Source organism: Haliotis asinina, chromosome 2 (assembly GCF_037392515.1).
Source record: "Haliotis asinina isolate JCU_RB_2024 chromosome 2, JCU_Hal_asi_v2, whole genome shotgun sequence".
Lineage (NCBI taxonomy): Eukaryota > Metazoa > Mollusca > Gastropoda > Lepetellida > Haliotidae > Haliotis > Haliotis asinina.
In genome coordinates this window covers 44140217-44163595 of record NC_090281.1, presented here as the reverse complement: position 1 = coordinate 44163595, position 23379 = coordinate 44140217, and the positions used below count along the sequence as shown (strand labels likewise).

Genomic DNA, 23379 nt, shown 5'->3' with positions numbered 1-23379 from the left:
TTCTATCTTTATCAGTGCTGGAACATTTCCCCTGCCAAACTGAATGGAGAAGAATGGTATGTGAAGTAATATCCTTGTATGAGGAAATCAGGTGGAAGCGCAGATTGTTACTGAGAGAAGATCTGGTCAGATGCAGGACACTCATTTAAAACGTAAGTTGCATTGCATTACTATGGTAATTAGCACTAACGTATCCTCATCTTGTATGATATTGCATCCACTACATCTCGAAAATGTTCCAAATGTGTCAGACATCCCTTTGATTATGACAGATAGTTACTGTTACTCTGTGAGTACTATATAGCTGAGTTCTTCTCCACCCTCATTGACAAACTGAATGTTTACAGTTATGTTCAAATTGAATAGTTGGATGAAAATGAGATGCTTGCACTATTTTGGGGTTCGGCTCAAACAGTACCTGGAATTGTTAACCAGACCACTTGGGAAAGGATGTCGTTATCATTTTGTAAACATGTACCTCATCTTAAGAATGAATAAGACCATCCTCTTTCTTCTGTGCACCAATAGCTGTCATTTGTGTCCATATATGTGATAATGAATAGTTATTTACATAGCTTGTGTCACTAGGACTCGTATTCACATTCATGTAAATATTAATATGATATATTATGTGATTGCTCTGAGTAACATCAGGGATTCATTCATTCATTCATTCATTCATTCCACGTAGATCAAACTTTAAGATGGAAGTATAATTGACATGGAGCTATGCAACAGTCATTTTCTAAGGTATGATGTATAATTTGCATGGATGTATGCACCTTTCGGGTAGATCATTCAGTCATCTTCTAAGGTATAAAGTATAATTTACATGTATGCATGCAGCTTCCATGTACATGATACTCCCTTTTAGACCGTAGCACTAATGCGCCTCAATGCATACATTTTTTTTAAATAAGAAGTCAACAACAGAGATATTGGTTGCTAAACGTGTGTTTATGTAAGTGGTTTCTGGAAAAAACTATATTGTAGAACCCATTTCCATATGTTTTCCTGATAAAATGTCACGTACATGAAGGCTGACTGTTATGTTTTCATTTTTCATCAACAATCGCAAGTGTTTCGTGAAATAAAACATCTTTTACGTTCTACACCCAGCAGGTCAAATCAAAGTTTATTTTGGAAAACATGTTACAATGGAACTATCTTGAGAAGAACAATTCCCTCTGGATTAACCGATATACTAAATTTATCTGCAATCTTGTATGTTCCAATCGGGGTGTCGTCAAATACATCACTTATGTTATAACCATTTTGATTGGTCAGTTTGATCTGGGACAAGGTCAAGGTCACAGACGTGGGAGTACCTCCTGATTCCGGATTGAGAAACGCAATCGCATAACTTCCCGGAAATGACAATGCCTTGGTCCAAACTTGAATATTCTCAATCTGGAGAGAGAAAGATAACTGACTCAGATAATTCAATTTATATGAGGAGTCATTTTGTTTGTTACTCAAGAAGTGTCAGTTTTCACATGAGAAATAACCTCAATTCGAAGGTTTCAAAGGGTTACCATATATATAGTTATGTGTTTGACGTCGTTTAACGGTGATTGTAGTAACGTAGCGGCACTAGGCGTAGGGCTATAGTTCTAGTCACTACTATGATAAATGCCTCTTATACAACTTTTGATGGCTTTGGTCCTCGACGCTCTAATGGTAGCCGTACATGAAATACCGCAGACCATAACTTCAAACACAGACAAAACCAGCATACGTGCCTTTATCTGGAAGCTCGCTTGTTGTCCCCGTGGGTCCTGGTTGATGGCGATTACGTTCCTGTTTTGTAGAATGGCCTTGGCCTCTGGTCTCATGGTCCTCAGGTCAGCGGAGATATAGAGTGGGGCGGCAAACATCGCCCACATACCGAACTGAACCTTCTCCTGGTCATAGCTCAGACTGAAGTCCCCTATGACAAGCTGAAAGGCAATAGTATGTCATTTTCGAAGAACTCTCTTTTTGTTGAGTACCATCTTTGAAGGTGTGGGTTCCAATCGCGGATGGGGCTCAACACAAGAAAAGTACCAGAATCTGTATTTAACTGAGAAAGCGTAATAACATGTAACATGTGTTAGATATGCTCGTTATGGTCACATAATCCTTGGATCAAGCAGCTTCGCATTAGGGATGCACCTTGCTTCAGATAGCTCACCTGGTCCGGATCATTGAAGCCACCGGGTCCAGCTACTCCAGAGAAGTTCCCCAGATCTATCCCATAATAGAAAATAACTTCTAGTACACTCCGCCAGCTGTCTTGAATGTCGAAGAAGTTCCTCCAAGTGTTGCAGTATTTCTTGTTGGACTCATACATGCGCTGGGTGAAGCAATAAGTGAGTGAGTTTAGGCTTAAGCCGCTTTTAGCAATATTCCAGCAATATCACGATGAGGACAATGCTTCACGCACTGGGGAATCGAACCCCAATCGAATAGCGTGAATGGCGAAGGTTTTAACCATGAGGTTACCCGAAAATACAAATCACCATGTATGTACAACTGTGTGTTTTTAGATTATTACACGTGGCGAACAGTTTCAAACGCAGTATTACCCTGTCGGTATAGACAACATTGCCACAAGATTGGTTTTATCTCAGGAATATCTGAAAATAGCACATTTCGGTCATACCTGCGTGTTAAGGATGTCGTAACTCGCCCATGAGCAAGAATAAAGTATAGACCGACCAGTTCGGTTCAACTGTCTGCTCATTTCTGGGTAATCTGAACAAAAGAAGCAGTTGAAATGACGATAGACGGTGTAAATCAATATTGAAACGTTTCATGTTTTACGCTCTTGTGGATTTTGAACTCTTAACTTCAACCCGTCTTTACATATTAGACACACGCGCGTATGTTGAGTGAGTGAGTGTGTGAGAGAGTGCGTGAGTGAGTGACTTACATTTGGCCAGGTTCTCGCGGCTGCTGTGACAACCATCAAACTTGAGAAGATCTATTCCCCAGTCGGCGAAGGTTTGTGCGTCTTGTTGCAAGAAGTTTTGACTGCCAGGATAACCACCACATGTTTCGGTTCCAACGTCTCCGTAGATGCCGAGTTTCAATCCTCGTGAATGCATCTGACACGAAATAGACTAAGCGTCATTTAAGATTCACAAATTACCAAGCGATGATTCCACGGTCAGCACAAAAGAGAGTTACTTCCCTTGGCCGTATCGGCACACTTCATATTCAAGGTTAAGAATAACGCTACTATTCCTCTTATTTTGAGTTTCTATATTTTTACGGCTAGACAGAAAATATAGTTCACAAACACATAGATTAGCTAAATAATTTTGATTTTTTTCACCGACGTCGTTGTCCTCTCTCGCTGGTGCAACATGGCTTGTTTTAAATCATCACGTTTTCAAAATCTCTATCAGCAGTGATTTCCTCCAACCCGAGAGCAGCTTATATAACAGGGCACATAGTGGGAAATAAGATGCTGACGCAGTGCTTCAGACTTGGGTCATTTTATTTAATTCCTCCTGATAGATATTTTCCTGACAAGCGCATCGATCAATTTGAATCCGGTGCCAAATGATTTTGCTTGGTAACACCACGAATCAGACATAACGAAGGACCAAAATCCTGGGTCAACTCCAAGGACCAGAGATAAGCCAGGACAACACCCGGGGCCAGAGATAACCCAGAACAACACCCGGGGCCAGAGATGATCCAAGACCATCACCCAGAACCAGTAATAACGTAAGAGCAACTCTCTGGATTAACACCCAGAACCAACACCCAAGACCAACACCCAGGACCAACATACAGGAGCAACATCGAAGACCAAAGCCCAGGACAAGAGATAACCAAGGACCCGACATAACGCAAGATCAACACACAGGACCAGAGACAACCCAGGACCAGAGATAACCCAGGAACAGAGATAACCCAACACCAGCACCCAGGACCACATATAACCCAGGACCAGCACCGAAGATCACATATAACCCAGGACCAACACCCAGGACCAAAGATAACCCAGGAACAAAGATAGGCCAAGACCAGCATCCATGACGAACACCCAAGACCAGAGATAACCCCAAACCAACTCCCAGGACCAAAGATACCCTAAGACAAACACCCAGGACCAGAGATAACCCAGGACCATCACTCCACCTACGTCAGGGAGAACGTACTAGGTGGACATAACTGAGACATATTAATTCTGGTTTTAGTGTAAGATCATTCAAATGGAAATGAGCCTCACGTAAGACGACAAATTCAGCATTCCACTTGGGAAGCGGTCGGGGTCTGGTTGGAGGTTGCCCTGTTGGTCACGTGACTTGGCTGACCAGCAGTCGTCGATGTTGACGTAGACGTATCCAAGGTCACGGTATCCGTCTGAAACCATGACATCGGCGATACTTCGGTATAGTCTTTCACTGCAAGGTGATCAATAAATAAAGTGAGTGAGTGGGTATAGTTTTACGCCGCCTTTATCACGCTGGGGGACACCAGAAATGGGACAGTGTTTTCGGGGCGACGACCAACACCTTAACCAATAGGCTACCCCACCGCCCGCCCCCCTTCACACACTGTCCCATTCCGGGACAGGAGTCTTCGGGGCGACGACCAACGCCTTAACCAATAGGCTACCCCACCGCCCGCGAATAAATAAAGAGACACCACAGGGGAAAATCCGTGACATCCTATTTGTTCATACACATAGGTGTTCTGTTACAGTTTTATTGTTGTTCGATTCCCCACATACAGTGAGTGAAGTCGATTTCTTGTGTCCCAAGCCGTGATATGGCACGAATATTGCTAAAAGCGGCGTCAAACTAAACTCACTTACACACTCAACGTGGGTCCTATGAATGGAGCCCCTTGCTGGAGGATTACTAATAACTCACACACTCACTGACTCTAACGTAACTCACCTGATACAGTTATCAGGGTCCCGCTGACAATCCACGTTACACCCGAATCTCTCCCACGACAAGAAGCCCATGGGTGGTGTTAGTGCCAAGCCGTTGTCCAGTCCATGGGTCGCTCTGAATACTGCAACCACACAAATATACAGACTGAGTGGTGGCCTCATCTTTGTTTGAGAGTTTGCGTTCGTCGTGCAGTGGTACAGTTTACGACGTTGGACAGACATATGCCGTCCCTGTAACAGCAATATGGGACACTATCTCCGGGTAAGGTGTTATCCTTGGGTGTTATCTTTCATAACCGGTTCACAGTGATAACAAGAAAGATGACCTGTCAGATTTAGTGTTGATTTGTATAATGTAAGTTTCCCTTAAAATGAATAATGGTTCCGGACAAACACATGCCCATAAATAAGTACGTTTGTTTGTTTGTTCTCTCAGATATACGTACTGACACAATATGAACATATACTATAACCATAAACATCTTTTGACCATAAACATACAAGTTCGTATGGAATTAGCTTCGAACCCGAACGACGAAGTTGTCGTGTTTGGTCACCTCTTGCCTAAGTACATAAAAAATACACAGGATTTTGAAATATTTATTTTAATATTACAAATTATATAATATCCGTTTTTAAAGTCACTGTCATACATCTTCAACAATATTTTGCCTAATTTATATATGTTAGCGCATATGCACTCACAATCGATTACTGAAATTTCGAAGCGAACAACTTCTAAACAGAGAAAATTTGCCATGCATGGAGTGTAAACAATTGTTCAGGACATCGAAAACTGCCTCACGCAATTTTCAGTGTTTAATGTTCGGCTGTTAGAGGGCTCGAGAGTCGATTTGATGCAGCGCTATAATTAATTCATTCGAAATTTTTAATTTAATATTGTAATATGAATACATAATTATGGGTGGCACGAATTATATGTATCTTCCCAAGGGGTTATAGTTCGTATTATTGGGAGGTATACATTATTTATGTTAGAGAAGCGTGGTGTGATGTAGTGCTTTTAACTCTAGACAGTGGCGTGTCAAGCTGAGACGACAAGACAACGCAAGGTGATCCTCGACGCTTACGAGAGATGGTGGAGTAGACGTCTAATTAAAGGCGTTCGCTTGTCACGCTGAAGACTGGGTTTCTCATAGAGGTAAAATGAGTGAAATCGATTGCTGGTGTCCACCGCCGTGATATTGCTGGAATATTGCTAAAGGCGGTTTAAAACAAAACTCACTCACTCATTCACTCACTCAACGTGGGTGCTATGAATGGAACCATTTTTGGTGCCTTGGCTGTGATATTGCTGGACTAAAATGTCCTGAAACTATACTCACTTACTTCTCCATCATAACTGCTGATTCGACCTGCGTGGGGATGATGTGGTAATTCCCTCATTATAACGGCGTTGACGTCCATGATCTCAGGGCGGCGGGGTAGTCCAATGGATAAATCGTTCACTCGTCACGCTGAAGACCTGGGTTCGATTCCCCACATGGGTACAGTGTGTGAGGCCCATTTATTGTGTCTCCCGCCGCGATATGGCTGGAATATTGCTAAACTTACTACACGCCCATGATCTTAAGAAAATGTTTCACTTAACATCATTAACGGTGAGCTTCAAGGATATTTTCAGTGGTAAATGACAGTTATTTGAAATCTTTGCACGATGAGAATCACACCGGTACATGTCAGGTAGGCTTATATGGCAGATAAAAGATACAATAATCACTACTAACCGAGATTCGCGTGGTTGGCCAGGCCAACATTGCCGCCCTAAATAGCGTCTTAACTGGTTTTACTCCTTTGGACTAAAAGCATACCTGCGTTCGTTGGTTCTACTACAATATGATGGACGTGTAAGATCACCCAGCTTCAGCTCTTCCCCGACACCGAGATCACATGCAGTGGAATCACTGAGATAGTGATATATATTAAACTTCAAACATAAATCGCTATTGAACGTAAAATGATAATGAATACAAAATAAGTCATATATAAAGCACCTGTTGCCACGTACTTGTGGTGTGTGATCATGGGGCCAGCACATTATTACCCCTGATAACCCAAGCTGAGGCACTAAAATGTCATATAACTTATCCCACCGGGTACCCATTCACTGCTGGTTGAAGAAAAGCAATTTATGAATAAACTCACTTGCCCTGTTATAGGGCAGGACTGAAGTCCTAGAAACTCTCAATCTGCCAAATACTGTCACCCATCCAAGGCTTCTCCGTGCCTAATGTTACTTAACTTCACCTGATTGTGACCTGGGCACTGGGCACAGAACCACACACCAACACTAGTACACATGCCGAAAACGTTAATATCAATGAAACCGAAAAGAAAAAAGGGGATGTTGAATAATCGTCCAATCGTTGATACAGTTCGCTGCATATTTCGAAACGTGTAGTTTAACCATAAATCAACACACGTACACTATACGTGACTTGGTTGACACATGTCACCTTATCCCAATACCATAGACCGATGCTCAAGATATTGATCACTGGATTGTCTGGTCCACTGGATTGTCTTGTTTTGTACAGACAACCCCCATACAGCTGGCGTAAAACTAAACATGGTTCAGTTTTATACTCACTAAACTCCCGTTTACTGCGTGAATTACTTTTTTAAAGGACTTGGTAATTGGGCCGCCTTAAGATTAAACTATGACGGCTCCTTTGAATATGGAGACACGCTGTGTAAGATGTACACTCCTTACTTTGAACCCGTCGCGCCTGGTTTATCCGGTGTTAAGGTGTGTTCCACTATTTCGTCATATATCGCCAGGAAGAGATAACCTTCACCTGGAACCACAGAGTGCACTGCCACTTCAGTTCAAACAGTCAGGAATTAGTTTAGAATTATACTGATAAGCTAGACCAGGTGAGCTACATCTCATAGCACATTTATCTATTCACTAACACCTGGGCATTCCGTTGGTCTTCCCACTTTCTCTGTACCGACTCAAAGGTGAGGTCACTTTTTTCCAGCTCTTCTGTTCTGGCTTTGAAAAGTAAAAGAATTTATCAGTAGAAGTAAAATGTATTACAGATGTTAATTATTTCCAGAAGGTGTGTATGTTGCGAAAAATGACTTAAATGACCAAGTGCTGGTCAGTGTTGTAGACTGCTTAACCCGTAGCCAGATGTTGCTCTTATAAGTCAGTCACAACCATCCCCATACAATAGGGGTGCGTCCCAAGCCGAAAATTGCATAGAGTAAGCAAATGAATCGCTTATTTCGGGCTTGCAACAACTCGAAGCGTTTATCACTCTTCCCAAAAAATGGCGGAGCAATTACAATTTGCTCGTCTGGCGCTAATAAAGAACGTATTAGGAGTCTCGATGACGAGTGATGAATTTATGATTCTTGATGACTACATTGAACCTGTGGAATAAACTGAGGTTTCTGGGATGAAAGCTGTTTTTTGACAATTTGGCAGCCGAACAATTTTGTTCTGTCTTCGAATTCAAATTTTCCTAAGCCGCCATTTTGGTTTGCACTCCGTTGTGAGGCAAATCGCTGTACATCGCTTCAAACGACTGGTTGCTTGCAACGCACCCTAGGGCTATTATACTCAGATTTCACTCATGCAGCTAGACGTCATACAATGAAACAGGTACCGGTTTGTATCTACACCTCTATGTTGAAGCCCCGGTGGCTGATCGCCTATATCGCCCACTTTCAATCTATGAAGTGTACTTTACTGACAAATTGTAATTATCAGAATAACACAATTCATGTTATTTAAATCACCCTACATAAACCTCTTTTTCAATGAGATTTAATGATATCCATACAAAGCATATGTCGGATAATGATCAGACGTTTGTTATACCCCCATTTAACCACTCTTTTGGGTCAATATCATGTCGATGGAGGACGTTTAAATCACATATTGACAGACAATCTTAATTGTAGATGGTCATTTTCTTGCCATTCTGTTACTGTGTTCCATATGTTGTGTTTAAGTTCAGATGACAGCAACATCTCTGGGGTAGTAATGTTGAGTGCTGGAAGAGTTGGCTTGGCGCCAGACTAGCGATCTACCGAGGTTGTGGTGTCGGGATCGAGCCCATCCGGGACCGGATGTAAAAACCTTGGAGTCAACTTACAGTGTACCTAGCGTATAGTACACAGCCCTGTGCACTTAACAAAGCCTCAAGAATTCGTTGAGTAAATGATCAAATGGTGGTCACATGAAGACATGCAAACACCTAGTTGCGGGTACAGCAACATGCAGTGACAAAGTACTGTGGCTGTGTGTCCCTGTCCCCCTAGCTGAGAATGGGTTCCTCATTAGGACGAGAAAGACACTTGAACTCGGCGGTCCTACTGGCAGCAAGGGTTGTATACCTTCCAGAAGGTTGAGACTAAAAGTACGACGCGCCGTTGACACTGACATCCAGTGGCCGACGGAAAACCAAAGCGCTTGTGAGCAGCTGAACTGGATTTCGGCCCTATACAAATGTTAGTATGTATGTACTGCTCAGTACTGACTGCAAGTATCTGACTGAAAATACTCTCGGGCCCAACGATGAGTGAGTGAGTATGGTTTTATGCCGCTTTTCACAATAATCCAGCCAAATCATGACAGGGGACACGAACCCAGGACTTCATGCATCGCACAAATGTCGGGAATGGACCTTAAAAGTACGCGTTTACAACTTTTTAGTCTGTGGATTGTAAGTGTTAGCCACTGAGGGGGTTGGGGTGCCCTATGATCATGCATTCGCCAACCTGAAAACCCAAACATGTTTCCGAAAAGTGTTGGGCAGATGTCTCGGCATAGAATAGGAAGCTCACTTGAGCATAAAGTAGCTTTATAGATGGTAACTTATTTCCTCGTAGCATCTTTTATAAACTTTTGTTGCTTGTTACTTAACTATTTCTTGTTTGTTTGGTTTGTTTTATTTAACTCCTGGCTCAGCAATATTCAAGCTATATGACTGAGTATGAACCAGACAATCCAGTGATTAACACCAACATCGATGTATACAGTTGGAAGACGAGATGATATGTACTAGCCACATAAAGAAACTGTGCATCGTCAAAATATTATCCCAGTTGATAAGTACGATAACAATGTCAAAGGTACGTATAGACTTTAATCGAGGGATCATGAGAACATAACAAGTTGGGAGAATTTCAGTTGAAACGTCAATCACAATGACGTCACGAGTCCACAAGTGGGACAGGGGTCAAAAGACCATGTTACAAGTTCAATAACTGATATGTTCACCATCGGCATTGAGAACAGCAGTGCGTCGACGACACATAGAACCTATCAAACGTGCAAGGAAGTCTTCTGGGATGTCACGCCAGATTCTCTCAAGTTCTGTTGCAATTTCAAGGACGTTATCTGACGGATGAGGAAGGCGCCACAGACGTCGATCCATCTCGTCTAAAACATGCTCTAGCGTCTCACCAGTGCGGAAATGGTGTTCCGGTGCAGCCACTTGTCGTTGAGACATTCCCCGACGGACCACCCCAGTGGCCTCATGACGTGCAGACGTTAGTCTTGGCATGCTATGCGTTCATCAGCTGTTTAAGGGGTTTGAGGGGTTTGCAGGGGGTTCCAAAGTGACGTATTGTGTGGCATTCATTTGCTCTTTTTCTCTTTCCCTGGATCGCACAAGCAACAACGCACTGCACGTCTCAAGGACGAAACCACTGACGTCACGGAACGTGGCACGTGCATGCATTTTGAATACATGTCACTGATCTTTGAGTTTAAATTCTTATGTGCATACCGAAACATAAGTCTCATTAACCTATTCAGACAATGATCTACTTTTCAGATGATCCGAATTTTCTCGTGTGAAAGTGTAAATTGACACCACAAACAACTCTGGTTAAACTGAATTCCAAATCCTTGTTTCATAAGAAAATGGTGTTTACAAATGAATTTCAATTTTAAACTTTAATTGCACCGTCATTCTCTACTTTATGTCGAGGTTGAGGCAGCATACCTTAACTATGGAATCACAGATTGCCCCAGTCAACGATTTACAATGCATCTGGCTCACTGGTTAAACCTGTTATGTGTCTTATTGAGCGTAGTTCTGTAACGAACAAAAAGGTTGATGTAATATTAGTTCCGTCAGAGACCGCTAAACTTTTCTAGCGGCAGAGCCTCGTTTTGATATTTCCACGATTTCCAGGTTTCTGTTTATCAGAGCTCGTTGTACGACGTATTTACTAGGATTAGAAGGAGCTTAGTGTTGCAATATACGTACAACGTAGTAGACTTAACAGACTTAATATTTATGCATCCAGTTAAATGACATAGTCTAAAATACTGGACTGGTTATCGCATTAAGCTGCACAATAGGACAGAACCAAGTAATAAGGAAACGAGCCTGTTCTGTAATTAATGTTTTGACATGCTACACAGGTTTGATAAATTCAGATTTTCAATCCTTGTACGCAGTTTCTTTATGTGCCTAGTATACACCGACCAAGTATTCTCGCCTTACTACCCGATCCTGTTACGTGGTTCATTTATCCAGAGCATGTGTATCAGCAGCTCGACGGTGAATTTCTACTTATGAATTCCATTTTCAGTCAACCATGAAGGTACTGATCGTCTTGTCCACGCTGACTGCTGCTGTCCTCGTCGCCGGGTGAGAACTTGTGGTTATTTTCACCATGCACACCTCGTTGGCGGGACCCGATTATCAGTTTATCCAAATAGACACTATTAAATCTTCGTCCGGATTAACAGGGTTCTCCGTGTGCGTTACTTTCATGGTATTTTATACTCCATGTAAATGTGTTACATTTCCCTGGTTACATCGACAAATTTCCGTTAATATTTTCATAAAAGATCTTTTTTGACCATTAACTTACTACCAAGATAAATTGTGAAGGCATTCGACAGATTTCGAAAATAATTTATGCCTTGGTTGCAACGCGTTTTATGTACTAGCACATTTGAAAATGACCTTCACCTTGCGTACACTAGTGATGCCAGTACTGACGCTGCCGTAGCGAAGTTCCAGGCCACCGTCAAAGCCCAGGTGGACCTCCTCTTCAAAACCTCTGATACTAACAAGGATGGAAAATTTGACCAAGCTGACATGACCTCCATCTTCACTGAATACGACGCTAACCGTAAGGAGTTATTACAAATCTAGTTGTACGCTATCACTGTACCCGTCATGAAATGTTATTGCTCTAATGTCATTAAATGAGATGAGATATTATTAAAGAACCCGTCACTGAAGTGTTATTACTGTCATTAAATGCTATCAAAGTACCCATTTAAGTGATATTACTGTACCCGTCATGACATGTTATTACGTTACCAGTCTTGAACTGTACCCATCGTTAGAGATCATCATTGTATTCATCATCAGACACTGTTATAGTACATTATTTTAATATGTTTTCTGGATGTTGAAAAAGTACTTGCAGGTAGATGATATTATTAGTGCTTGTCGTTATACGTTATTATATTGCTCGTTAACAGACATTATAATCACGTCCATCATTTGACGTTATTACTATTCTGTCCATCATTTGATGTTATCATGGTGTCCATCATTTGACGTTATCATAGTGTCCATATTTTGATGCTATTACTATTCTGTCCGCCATTTGACATTGTTATAGTGCCCATGATTTGAAGTTATTTCAATGTCCATCATTTGATGTTATCCTAGTGTTCATCATTTGATGTTATCATAGTGTCCGTCATTTGACTTTATTATCGTGTCACAGTTAAGGCACTTGCCTCAGCTATTACCATATCGTATTAACCCTAGTGTCTGCGCTGCGGCAGCTCTTCAAGCTGCAACAACAGTAAAACTTTTTCTCATTCCGTAGACGACAAGTCCGTGACTGAAAAAGAATTCACGTCCCGCTTCTCGGGGACCCAGGCTAGCCTCTCTGCCATCGGGAAAGGACTCTTCCTTGAGCTTGACATGGACAAAAACAAAGCCATCACCTCCTCCGATCTCAACCTTTACTTCAAGAAGATCGACCAGAATGGTACGAAGACGATTTCAACTTAACTAAACAGCAAAAGAAACGCAACTCTTGTGTTTTAACAGGAAAACATAAACACGAACATTCATTTTTATGACATTTCAGGTTTTTTTTCTAACATTGCGTTTCTTTTATTGTTCAGTATATGTTCGTAAGCACAAGGTCGACTGAGATGATCGCAAAATAGTTTCTTTTCAAAGGCGTCTTCACAATCAATGCGTTGAATGCAAAGGTAAACGGATTTAAGGGGAAGGAAAAAAATTATTAACATATGAATATTTTGTACGCCATACCTCTCGCACAAATTCTTTCTTTCGTCTTCTTTTAAGAATATTATGGACCATTTCTGTACGGTATCTACAGTGCACAGTATCATACTAGAGTGCCTAATGTTGCACTACACTGTGTTATTGTTATTGCACCTAACTACGTGCATTTTCCTAGAATAATATTATCATAAACCACCTGCTATCGACTTTTTCAGACGATGGCCAAGTCAGTAAACATGAGTTTGATCAATATTTCACTCAGGTAAGTCGAGAATCTGGTATGAGCTATGAGAACACGGTATATAAAACGTCACTATTTATTCCCTACTTTTGAATGCATGTATAAAGTAGTTCCTCATGAACTGCCCACGTCAGTTCCTTGAGACTTTGAATGGTTCATATCCGTGCTTCTTGGGAGGTCATGGCGTTGTTCTGCAAATCGTCGAGGACGTAGACTGTTAGGCCTAACGTTGCCATCCATGAATATTGGGCAAGGGGGTGTTTATTACGATACGACGGCGACAACCAATGTTCCTGTTGATGACGTTGACCATTAAGTGTCGCAGGTGCTGTGATAAGATCCAGTAAGCAGCCATACGGAAGGCAGCCCCACACCACCACTGAGCCAGCAAGGCGATAATTCGAAAGAACACTGGCTGGTCACAAATGAAAACAGAGTGAACGAGAAACATGGCCATTTATGCTGTCCAAAGAAACTTGTCAAATTATCTATGTGTGTCACGTTTGACTTTTTTCCTAACGATTCGTGTCTTATAACCGAAAACCGCTAACGCTATAATTGCAATCTTTAAACAGCATTTAGAAGTGAAACGTCCACAGCTAGAACATTTTCCTGGACTTCACCAGTTTCAGTCAGTGATGACCCGAGAAGATCCGGGTTAGAATTGATCTTCAACAACCCACGCTTGTCGTAAGAGGCGAATTGTTTGACACATGTCATCGGTACCCGATTGCTTAGATCGATGTTCATTTGGATGCTCATAACAATGGGCCCATTTTGCAGGTAAAAACTAAACTCACTCACTCACTCCAATAGAGTTTTCCACGTACATGTTTTGCATTTCAGCTGTTCACCATCCTGTTCATCATCCAGGCTAAAGCCCAGGCAGCAGCTGGTGGAGTCGCTACTCTGTAAAAAGGTCGTCATCTAGTGTCTATAGTCTCGTCAAGGATCAAAATAAACACCTACCTGTCGCCAAATCTCTTGGTTTGTTTTTCCACTCCAAAGAATAGATTGATAAGTGAATTCAACGCAAATCATGAATGGTTTGACAGTTTAGATTATCTCAGCTCTGATAAATCCAGTAGTCTACCGCCCTCTGATATATGATCATTATTCCTGGCTGTGACGATAATAATATGATACAGCGTATATTTCAGTTTGGCAATGATAAAGATGATTGAATAGAAAAAAAACACCAGTAGTATCATCAGACGTTTACGAAATCAGCTATGTCTGAATTAAACAATGTGTGACAGACTCATTTCTAATTTCGAGAGTATTCCTTCATGCTATATTCATCAAAGAAAAACGTTATCAATCAGAAAACCATTGGGCGGCGTAGCCTGGGGTTAAAGTGTTCGTCTGCTGTCACGCAAAAGACCCGGTTTTGATTCTCTGTATGGGTACAGTACGTAATGCCTGTATCTTACGTTCCCCGCTATGACGCTGCTGGAGCATTGCTAAAGAGGTTCCCAAGAGGTCCCAACTTTGTTGTCAGGGAACAGAATCAGATCAAGAAAACACTCTTCATTTCAAATGTTGCGATGTCGCATTGTCTCGCTATGAATATACAGCTGAGTATATATCAAATGTGGCTTTTCTTAGGTCGATGCATTTGATCGTATTCCCACACTACAGGTGGCAGGTCCTACTTTCATATGGTTGAATGTATTTCATCAGTAAATGAGGCTATTCTTGATATCTATGGATTTTGGTGATTTTGTCAACACTACATGTGGCTGTTATCAATATCACTGAATTTTAGTGGTTTTGTCAACTTTAAATATGACTGTTTTCAGTATCCATGAAATTTACTGATACTGTCCGCACTAAATGTGGCTGTTCTTAATATCAGTAAACCATAAATTTCAATTCATGTTTAACACTAAATGTGACTGTTCTCAATATCCATGAATTCTAGCGACTTGTCAATTATAAATGTGGCTATTCTTAATGTCAATGAATTCTAGAGATTTTGTCAACACTAGATGCATCGGTTCTTCATATCAATGCATTTCAATCATTTTTCAAAAGTAAATGTGGCTGATCTCAATATTCATGAATTTTAGTGATTTTTTTAAAAACTACGTGTGATTTTTCTCAACATCCGTGGATTTTAGTGAATATTTAGCACTAAATGTCTCCTGCCCTATTTAACGTGCACATTCCGAATTATTCCTGGGTATGACAACTGCAACAATTTATCCCTCAACTCCTTCATCTGACGCGTCTCTGTCTTCTCACCTTGACCAAAGGAAAAAAGTTCAGAATGAAGAAAATGAAGAAAACGAATTTTAACCGATTCTTTTCAAACTTCCCTCATTCATACACTGGTTACACTGTAGCAAATAGTATAATGCTTTTTCTCAATAAAGTACAGATTCTAGTTGATTTGGGGGGATCTGTGTTCCTAATAGGCTGTGTGTGTACTGGTGTACTGGCGATTCGATAGAAGATGAAGAAATTTAACCTCTTCCACTACTAGTGAAAACGAAGATAATTGCCTGCAATACCGTTTGATTACATGGAACAATTGGTACTGAATTACTGGATCAAGAAAATTCATGAATACACGTCTTTGATCGAAGCCATGTTGAAGCCACGTGTGTGTGTGTGTGTGTGTGTGTGTGTGTGTGTGTGTGTGTGTGTGTGTGAAGGGGGTTGTGAGATTGTGTGCAGTTCCTATGGGCGTATATGAGATACTTATGATAGAATGTAAACAGTATAGTTACTTATAGTATAGTTGGAACTGTGTAGGTACTTATGATAGAGTAAAAACAGTATAAGTACTTACGATAGAGTGGAAACAGTATAGGTACTTATGGTATAGTTGAAACCGTATAGGTACTTATGATAGAGTGGAAACAGTATAGGTACTTATGATAGAGTGGAAACAGCATAGGTATAGTTAGAACCGTATAGGTACTTATGAGTAGATGTCTTACGACAAAAGTTCTTACGATTTCTATGGACGTCACTTCCGAGGAGTTATAAACGTAAATCACGTTTACCCGTGGTTGAACTGTAACCCACCTCTGTGCCGAGGAGTTCTAACCTACAGCATCAGACGTTTACACATGGGTGAGCTGTAACCGACGTCTCTGCAGAGGAGTTCCAAACCTACAGTATCAGACGTTTACACGTAGGTGAGCTGTAACCGACGTCTCTGCCGAGGATGTCAGGATGGACGTGTCCGGTTATGACTATCAGACGTGCAGACGTGAGTCATCACTGATGTCTCTGTACGCCACTCATGACAGGTCTTATCAGCATATACTTTTTATGGCGTCATCTTCTTGCCACGTGCACTTAGATTATCTATATAGCACCTGCGAAATCACCTGTTCTTCCCAGTCTGTTAACCACATTCCCAGGTGAGACAACCCTCTTTGAATGTGTATGCACCGTTAAATGTTCAGGAAATTTTGTTATTGATTTCCCGCGTAACTGGTTGTCAAACACAATTGTATTACATCATTCCTGGTAAGTTGGTTACAATGGTCTAGCAGTAATAAGTTGTCGGGAGTGTAGTACTATCTAATGTGAGTGGTGGTGTGAAAGGTACTATATTTGGATGATTTTGAAATCTTCTTGAAAAACTGCATATTAATCCAGCATCCCACAGAGGCATCCTGGCTGAACTGCAGGAGAGGGAAAGCGCATGGTTCTCTCATCTGGTTGAGAAAACTGGTCATTGTTTTACCCAATCTAAGCCTATTTTGGAAGTTTGATACCGATGACAGCTTGTTCCAGTCCTTTTGTATTTTGTACTACCATTATAATTGTACTGCTGTTATATTTTGAACTCTCGTTACAATTGTACTGCCAGTTGATGTCGCATTGCCAGAATACTGTGAACTGCTCTTAAAACCTCCAATGCTGTCGTCTGTATTGATCAGTAAACCTTATTAACTGTATTATACAATTGTTAAATTGCTTTTAATGCTTAATGATATTTGTTCGTTCAACATTGTATTCTACTGTATGTAGATACCGCTGTCAACATAGGAGTTGACACGTACCAATATCAATTACTCCTGTCTTTGAGGGGCAAAGATCCTTATTGTCACGGTTACTTGATGCCAATATATTAGATACATTCTTCAAAAATGAAAATTAAAAAAATAAGAAACGCAGAAGCTACAAAGGCGTTAAAGAGCAATTATTTAATGTAATTTTAATGGTAATTAGGTAAAAATCCACACGTGTAAAGACAAAGGGTTCGCCACCATCACAGCAGCCTATATTGCTGAGTCCACAAGATGACGTCAAAGTCAATGCGTTGTAAGTCGACAAAGTCGCCCCTATCCACTCTTCAAGCAATTTCCAGTTGTGGAAATGTGTGGGTGCGTTTTGACGTTTATGTACGCGTCGATCTAGTCCATCCCATAGGTGCTCTATCGGGTGTAGATCTGGTGAGCGGAATGGTCATGCCAAGACAAGGTAGCGTACCGTGACGTGCTGTATGTTACGTAGCCTAGTCACGCTGGAACAACTCCCTGTGTCGGCCCATAGGCGGAAGCATGTGACGTGCAAGAACTTCGTTGATGCTGATGATGTCAAATTTTAAATCAGACATCCCACCCCACACAATGACACTGTACTCACCGAATCTGTCGACCTGTCGAATGCAGTTAGGGGCAAAACGTTCATTTCTCCAATGGTAAAGACGCTGTCTTCCATCTCGCTTATGAAGAGGAAATTCGATTCATCAATGAACCAACTTCGCCTCCAGCTTCTAAGGTTCCAGTTCCGGACGGCACCACACCACAGCAAGTGATTGCACCGATAGGGTCTCTCAAAACATGAAGACAACTGGTCATCTTGGTCGACTCCCCACTTTACACAGCGGGATGTGAGGGATGCGTTATGCAGTTTCCACGGCTGTGACACGACGATGAAGCAAGTGAGCAGCCCGGATGTAACGGCCCTGGGTATGGGTGGTAACTCCTGGACGTCCGCATCCTGGGCGGAAATGGTCTGCTGGAAACCATCCAAAGACACGGAGTCGTGGCGTTATAGTTTCCTCTTTTCCACACCACAGCAAAACGAATAAAGAATTAAATATGTTTGTTTATAGCGATCGATACCGCATGCTGTTCCTTTTACTTGCAGGTGCATTTTGATTTGTGAGGTTTGGGCGATTATTTCTTCCAACGCTTCTAAAATAGTTATAATCGCTAAAAGGCTAAAAAAAAGACTTATTCAAAACTATTAGCCCACATAACCCATTATCTCGGGTAGTTGACGTCGCCAACAGCATGCACGATGAATACTAATGGTTACTGTCTACTTAAGTACTTAACATGTATCCCTTTTCAGGTTCGTCATGAAAGTACTTATTGTCCTGTGTGCTGTTGTGGCCGCTGCTTTCGCAGCTGAGTGAGTGTTGACATTTTGAGCTACCTTCATCCGTGAAATCATAATAACGCTCGATTTGATGTAAAATGAATTTTACCTTTGCATGAAGATGAAATCACATCACGGTCACGGCTGATTTTTAAAATTTGTGTATAACCTTACATTTGGAACATACCGTCATCCTGCTTCAGGGCTGAGATATGTATCGTCAAATGGGTTTTTGATTAACTGGTCATATGAAAAGAATATAATTGTCAAGGAGTACGATTTTACATCGCTTTTAGCAAAACTCCAGTAATGGTAACACCAGAAATTGCCATCACACATTGCACCCATGTGAGAAATTGGAATATTTTTTTTGTTTCCAGCGATGCTACTAGCGACGCCGTTGCCAAGTTCAAGGCCACCGTCAAAGCTCAAGTTGGAGCGCTCTTCCTTACTGCTGACACAAATAAGGATGGGCAATTCGACAAGGCAGACATGCTCTCAATCTTCACCGACTACGATGCCGACGGTAAGCTTAATCTACACCATCTTATTATCCTTCATTTTTAGTCTCAACACCAGACATAATACTGAGAGAAACACTGGGAAATTCAAGTGTTCCTTTGATATTTTCCAGTTTTCATCATCAACTTTGACATGTGGGAGAAATCCTAGAATAAATAAACACTGTGTCATGAAGTGGTGTTCCCTTATTTGTTTCCCTCAGTATATTAACTTTGCGTGGGTTTTATATATTAGACAACATAAATCGTCAACCGTGTAACTGACAGCCGTGGTTTCCCATGTATCTACGGCGCACTGCAGAGCTGAGTTCCTCAACTATGTCATGAACCTGTTCTTCGCTCAGGGTTTACAGGCATTGTTACAAAAGTGAGTGAATGAGTATGGTTTTACATCGCTGTTAGCAATGTTCCAGCAATATCTGGACACCAGAGTGTACTGTACCCGTGTGGGAAATCGAACACGGGTCTTCGGGGTGAAGAGTGAAGACATGAACCACAAGGCTCTCCACCGCTCCTGGAGGTCCAGTGTTTTCAATGTAATATAAAGTTAATGCATCCACTATTGAAAATAGACGGTCCACATTGCCTGTTGACAACACTGAGATGATTGGGTTGTACCTCCCAATCACTTGGCTGACTGCTGTCATTGTATCAGAACAGGCGCGTACAACCCAGTTTCATGTAAAAACCCGATAGGTTGCAAAGCCGCGAGCAACAGTCGTGTCTGAGGTACAGTCAGTTTATGACTAGGGCTGACGATTAATTTACTGTATAAGCATTTACAATTTGACTAACCCCCTTTCCCCCTTGAGGCCCATCCCCAACCACCACCACCTCTACCAAGTGACTCGCACACTGCATGTCATGTACAAAACCAATGGTCCATGGTAGCCACGCCTCTGCACAGTACTGTCCATTTGATGGACTCGGTTACTTTCAGACTGTCGACATAGAGCTGCGGTGTATAACAATAAAGTAACGATAAACGTTATCCCTATCAACCATGTTACCGAATCTAAAGAGAATGATCTTTATACTACAGGCGATAAGAAAGTGTCTCAGAAAGAGTTTGTATCCAAATTCGCCGGAAGCCAGACGTCACTCGCTGTCATCGCCAAGGGTCTTTTCTTGGAACTCGATATGGACAGAAACGGTGAAGTTACGGACTCTGACCTTGACCTATACTTCAGGAAGATTGACCAAAATGGTACGTAAAAGTTGCAGTGATAGCTATGATGTCTTCGTTGTAATCTAATTTCATCAAGGGTTATTGATGGATATGTTTTTAGAAGGCGCCACAATTTGATATTGATCTTCCTTGATGGATCGTAGTTTTCATAGGTGTTATTCGACGTCTTATCGATTCACACTACTGAGTTGTAACGATATTAGAGAGGCTCGAGGATTACGTTGATTGTGTGTCACCGTGCCCCGGCGGCGTGCAACCTTGCTCACTATATCGACCAATGGTTTGTCTGGCACAGATTGTCTGGCCCAACACTGGCCCAACGTTTGCCAATGTTGGACCAACGTCTGCCAACGTTGGGCCAACTATGAGTGCTATCTTGGGTGGTTTCAACGACACAAGTCAAAAGGAGGAATTATATCATCAAATGTGTTACCAGTTTGAGAGAAACCTCAGATTTTCATAGATTTGACGTTCAGGATTCCGTTGTAGAAGCAACCTCTGACAGGACGGCCAATGCTCTGCCTTCTCTCTGTCTTCTACCAATTTTCAGAACGCCACTGAACCTCAAGGAGGCACGACGAACGCAGAGAGAAGGCACAGCTATCGCTGTCCTGTGTACAGGGGGCCTTAGTGCTAAGCCAGTTATGATCTGTTAGTTAATAATCATCTTAGCGCTATGATCGCTTTGTACAACGGCAAACTGGTTCATACACAACTTAGCAGGGCGAGGTTTGTATTATGTTTCACGAGGTGTTCAGGTTGTCGAAAATATAAAAGTGCAAATGTTGCAGATGATGGCAAGGTCGAGAAGGACGAATTCGAGAAATATTTCACTGAGGTGAGTGTTTTGTGAATCTCTCTCTCTCTCTCTCTCTCTCTCTCTCTCTCTCTCTCTCTCTCTCTCTCTCTCTCTCTCTCTCTCTCTCTCTCTCTCTCTCTCTCTCTCTCTCTCTCTCTCTCTCTCTCTCTCTCTCTCTCTCTCTCTCTCTCTCTCTCTCTCTCTCCGGTAGCCATGACACTCACGTCACCGACTCTCTGTTTCAGCTCTTCACTATCCTGTACATCCTCGAAGTAAGGCAACAAGCAGCCACAACAGCAGCATCGGGTTAACGAGCGCAACTTGTGTATCTATTTACTGAAACACTTTATGGACAACTTACATAAATTCTGTAACTTCTGACGTGATGTGTTATCTTCAGGATGAACAAAACAGGGAAATATTAAAGGTACTATGACCGACTGACCGTGTATGGTTTTACGCTGGTGTTAGCAATATTCCTGCTACATGACGTGAAGGACATCAGAAATGGGCTTCACACATGTGGGGATTTGAACCCAAGTCTTCTGAGTGAGAAGCAGACGCTTTAACCACTAGGCGACCCCACCGCTTAAGATATACAGTGGAAGCCCTCTAAACCGGTAGCCCTCCAATCCTGCATGCACTCCATATCAGTCCTACTCAGTCTATTCCCTATTTCCGCACAGCTAAAACCTTCCGACTGACTGTTTGTACAGTGATTAACACTCTCTAAACCGGCATCCGCCATCTTGGCTCTCCTGTTGATTGGCTGAACGAGTATTAACATTACCATCGACATTAAGCTAATTGATGTTGCCTAATGAAAAGGAGTAAAGATAAGGTTTAGGCCTAAGTATGTGAGGTATATTGGTGAATGTCAGTTGTATTATAAAAATAATTGTCTTATCACAATTTGTTACTCACCGTGTCAAGATGGCTCGAGCAGTCATGTGAATGGATGGGAAAAGTGTGTTAAACCAGCATGCCCTCTTCACTGGCACTTGGGCCAGTCCCAACAATGCTGGTTCCTCTGTTCATTGAAGTGACCTTATGGAGGATAGAAATGGATTCTTGTTATGGGCTAGTACAATGCGTTGGCATGAAAGTTGTGCTTGTGTGTATGAACATGTCCTTGTCAGCAAGTGCATGTGTACAAGCAGAAATGCAGGTGCTATTGTGTGGATTGTCTCCTATTAAGATACAGTTTGGCTGAGAAATCACTGATTTAGTGAAATGACTAAACATTTTGTGAAATGACAAACAGTGTCAGCCATTTCACGACATTTTGGATAACAACAATCAACATACTTCAGTTATTTCATGAAATTTCCTTTCATCTATATGTGACACAGGTTTGTGAGATGTGGCTGCTCTGGACAAAGCAAGTGTCAAACAAACAGGTGTAAATGCTTCAAAGCCAAGCTGAAGTGCAACTCTCTCTTTGTACAATAGTTTTCACAGCTAGTGACAAGAAGTGATGCTGAAATTGTGATCCACTTTGGTACATTAAGATATTAAATGAAATTTCATGAAATGACTGTATGACTAATGGACCATGCCTGCCCACTGAGGTGCCATGTCACTGTGGACTGAGCCTTGACCAACTATAACCACTTACTGACAGGAGAATAATGGCAGTATGCCCACACTGACATAATCTGGTCTTATGATTCTGGCACTCATAGGGGACATAACTCTGTATAGCAATTTGCAGTGGATTAAATGTCTTGTTAAGATTATCTGGTCACATGATCCTACCACACACAAAGGACACAACTCGACACTGCAAACAACAGTAGCTTAGATGTCTAGCCAGGCAGGCCTCAACTGTATCCACAAAAACACAAACACATGCATTTGATTCCAGCTTTCTCTTTATTTTGGAACAAATAAGTTACACCACAAGGGATGATAAATTAATGGCAGATATTTCACAATAACTGTTAACAAAATAAGATCACTGGTTGCTAATGACACTCTAGATCAAGCTCCAATACAGTGTGTGCTGCTCCATCCAGTCCATTCCCCATCATTCAGCCCCAGTACAAGTGACAGACAAATTTAACATTCATGGAAGATTTATGTCGAAGCAGTTAACCATGTG

The 23379-nt window shown here is 41.7% G+C and overlaps 3 protein-coding genes across 5 annotated transcripts; 2 read left to right on the top strand and 1 right to left on the bottom strand.

The window, feature by feature from the left end:
• Window positions 1-1110: 1110 nt before the first annotated feature.
• On the bottom strand, window positions 1111-5145 carry LOC137272553 (alpha-N-acetylgalactosaminidase-like). The gene is made up of 7 exons (XM_067804940.1): window positions 4899-5145; window positions 4226-4400; window positions 2915-3089; window positions 2645-2736; window positions 2174-2335; window positions 1743-1940; window positions 1111-1410 (listed from the first exon to the last, which is right to left on the bottom strand). The coding sequence occupies exons 1-7, from the start codon at window positions 5117-5119 to the stop codon at window positions 1153-1155; spliced, it is 1281 nt and encodes a 426-aa protein (XP_067661041.1). The 5' UTR covers window positions 5120-5145; the 3' UTR covers window positions 1111-1152.
• Window positions 5146-7853: 2708 nt separating this feature from the next.
• LOC137273765 (uncharacterized) lies at window positions 7854-14394 on the top strand. 2 transcript variants are annotated; one of them, XM_067806608.1, is made up of 6 exons: window positions 7854-7882; window positions 11480-11538; window positions 11880-12028; window positions 12743-12907; window positions 13389-13435; window positions 14261-14394. In XM_067806608.1, the coding sequence occupies exons 2-6, from the start codon at window positions 11486-11488 to the stop codon at window positions 14327-14329; spliced, it is 483 nt and encodes a 160-aa protein (XP_067662709.1). In that variant the 5' UTR covers window positions 7854-7882; window positions 11480-11485; the 3' UTR covers window positions 14330-14394. The 2 variants fall into 2 exon arrangements, with proteins under 2 accessions (XP_067662709.1, XP_067662708.1); XM_067806607.1 differs by lacking the exon at window positions 7854-7882 and adding an exon at window positions 8435-8531.
• A 2043-nt stretch (window positions 14395-16437) lies between these two features.
• LOC137273764 (uncharacterized) lies at window positions 16438-21716 on the top strand. 2 transcript variants are annotated; one of them, XM_067806605.1, is made up of 6 exons: window positions 16438-16791; window positions 18740-18799; window positions 19147-19292; window positions 20330-20494; window positions 21268-21314; window positions 21521-21716. In XM_067806605.1, exons 1-6 carry the CDS (start codon window positions 16601-16603, stop codon window positions 21584-21586), a joined length of 675 nt encoding a protein of 224 aa, XP_067662706.1. In that variant the 5' UTR covers window positions 16438-16600; the 3' UTR covers window positions 21587-21716. The 2 variants fall into 2 exon arrangements, with proteins under 2 accessions (XP_067662706.1, XP_067662707.1); XM_067806606.1 differs by having other exon boundaries at window positions 16776-16900.
• The last annotated feature ends 1663 nt before the right edge of the window (window positions 21717-23379 follow it).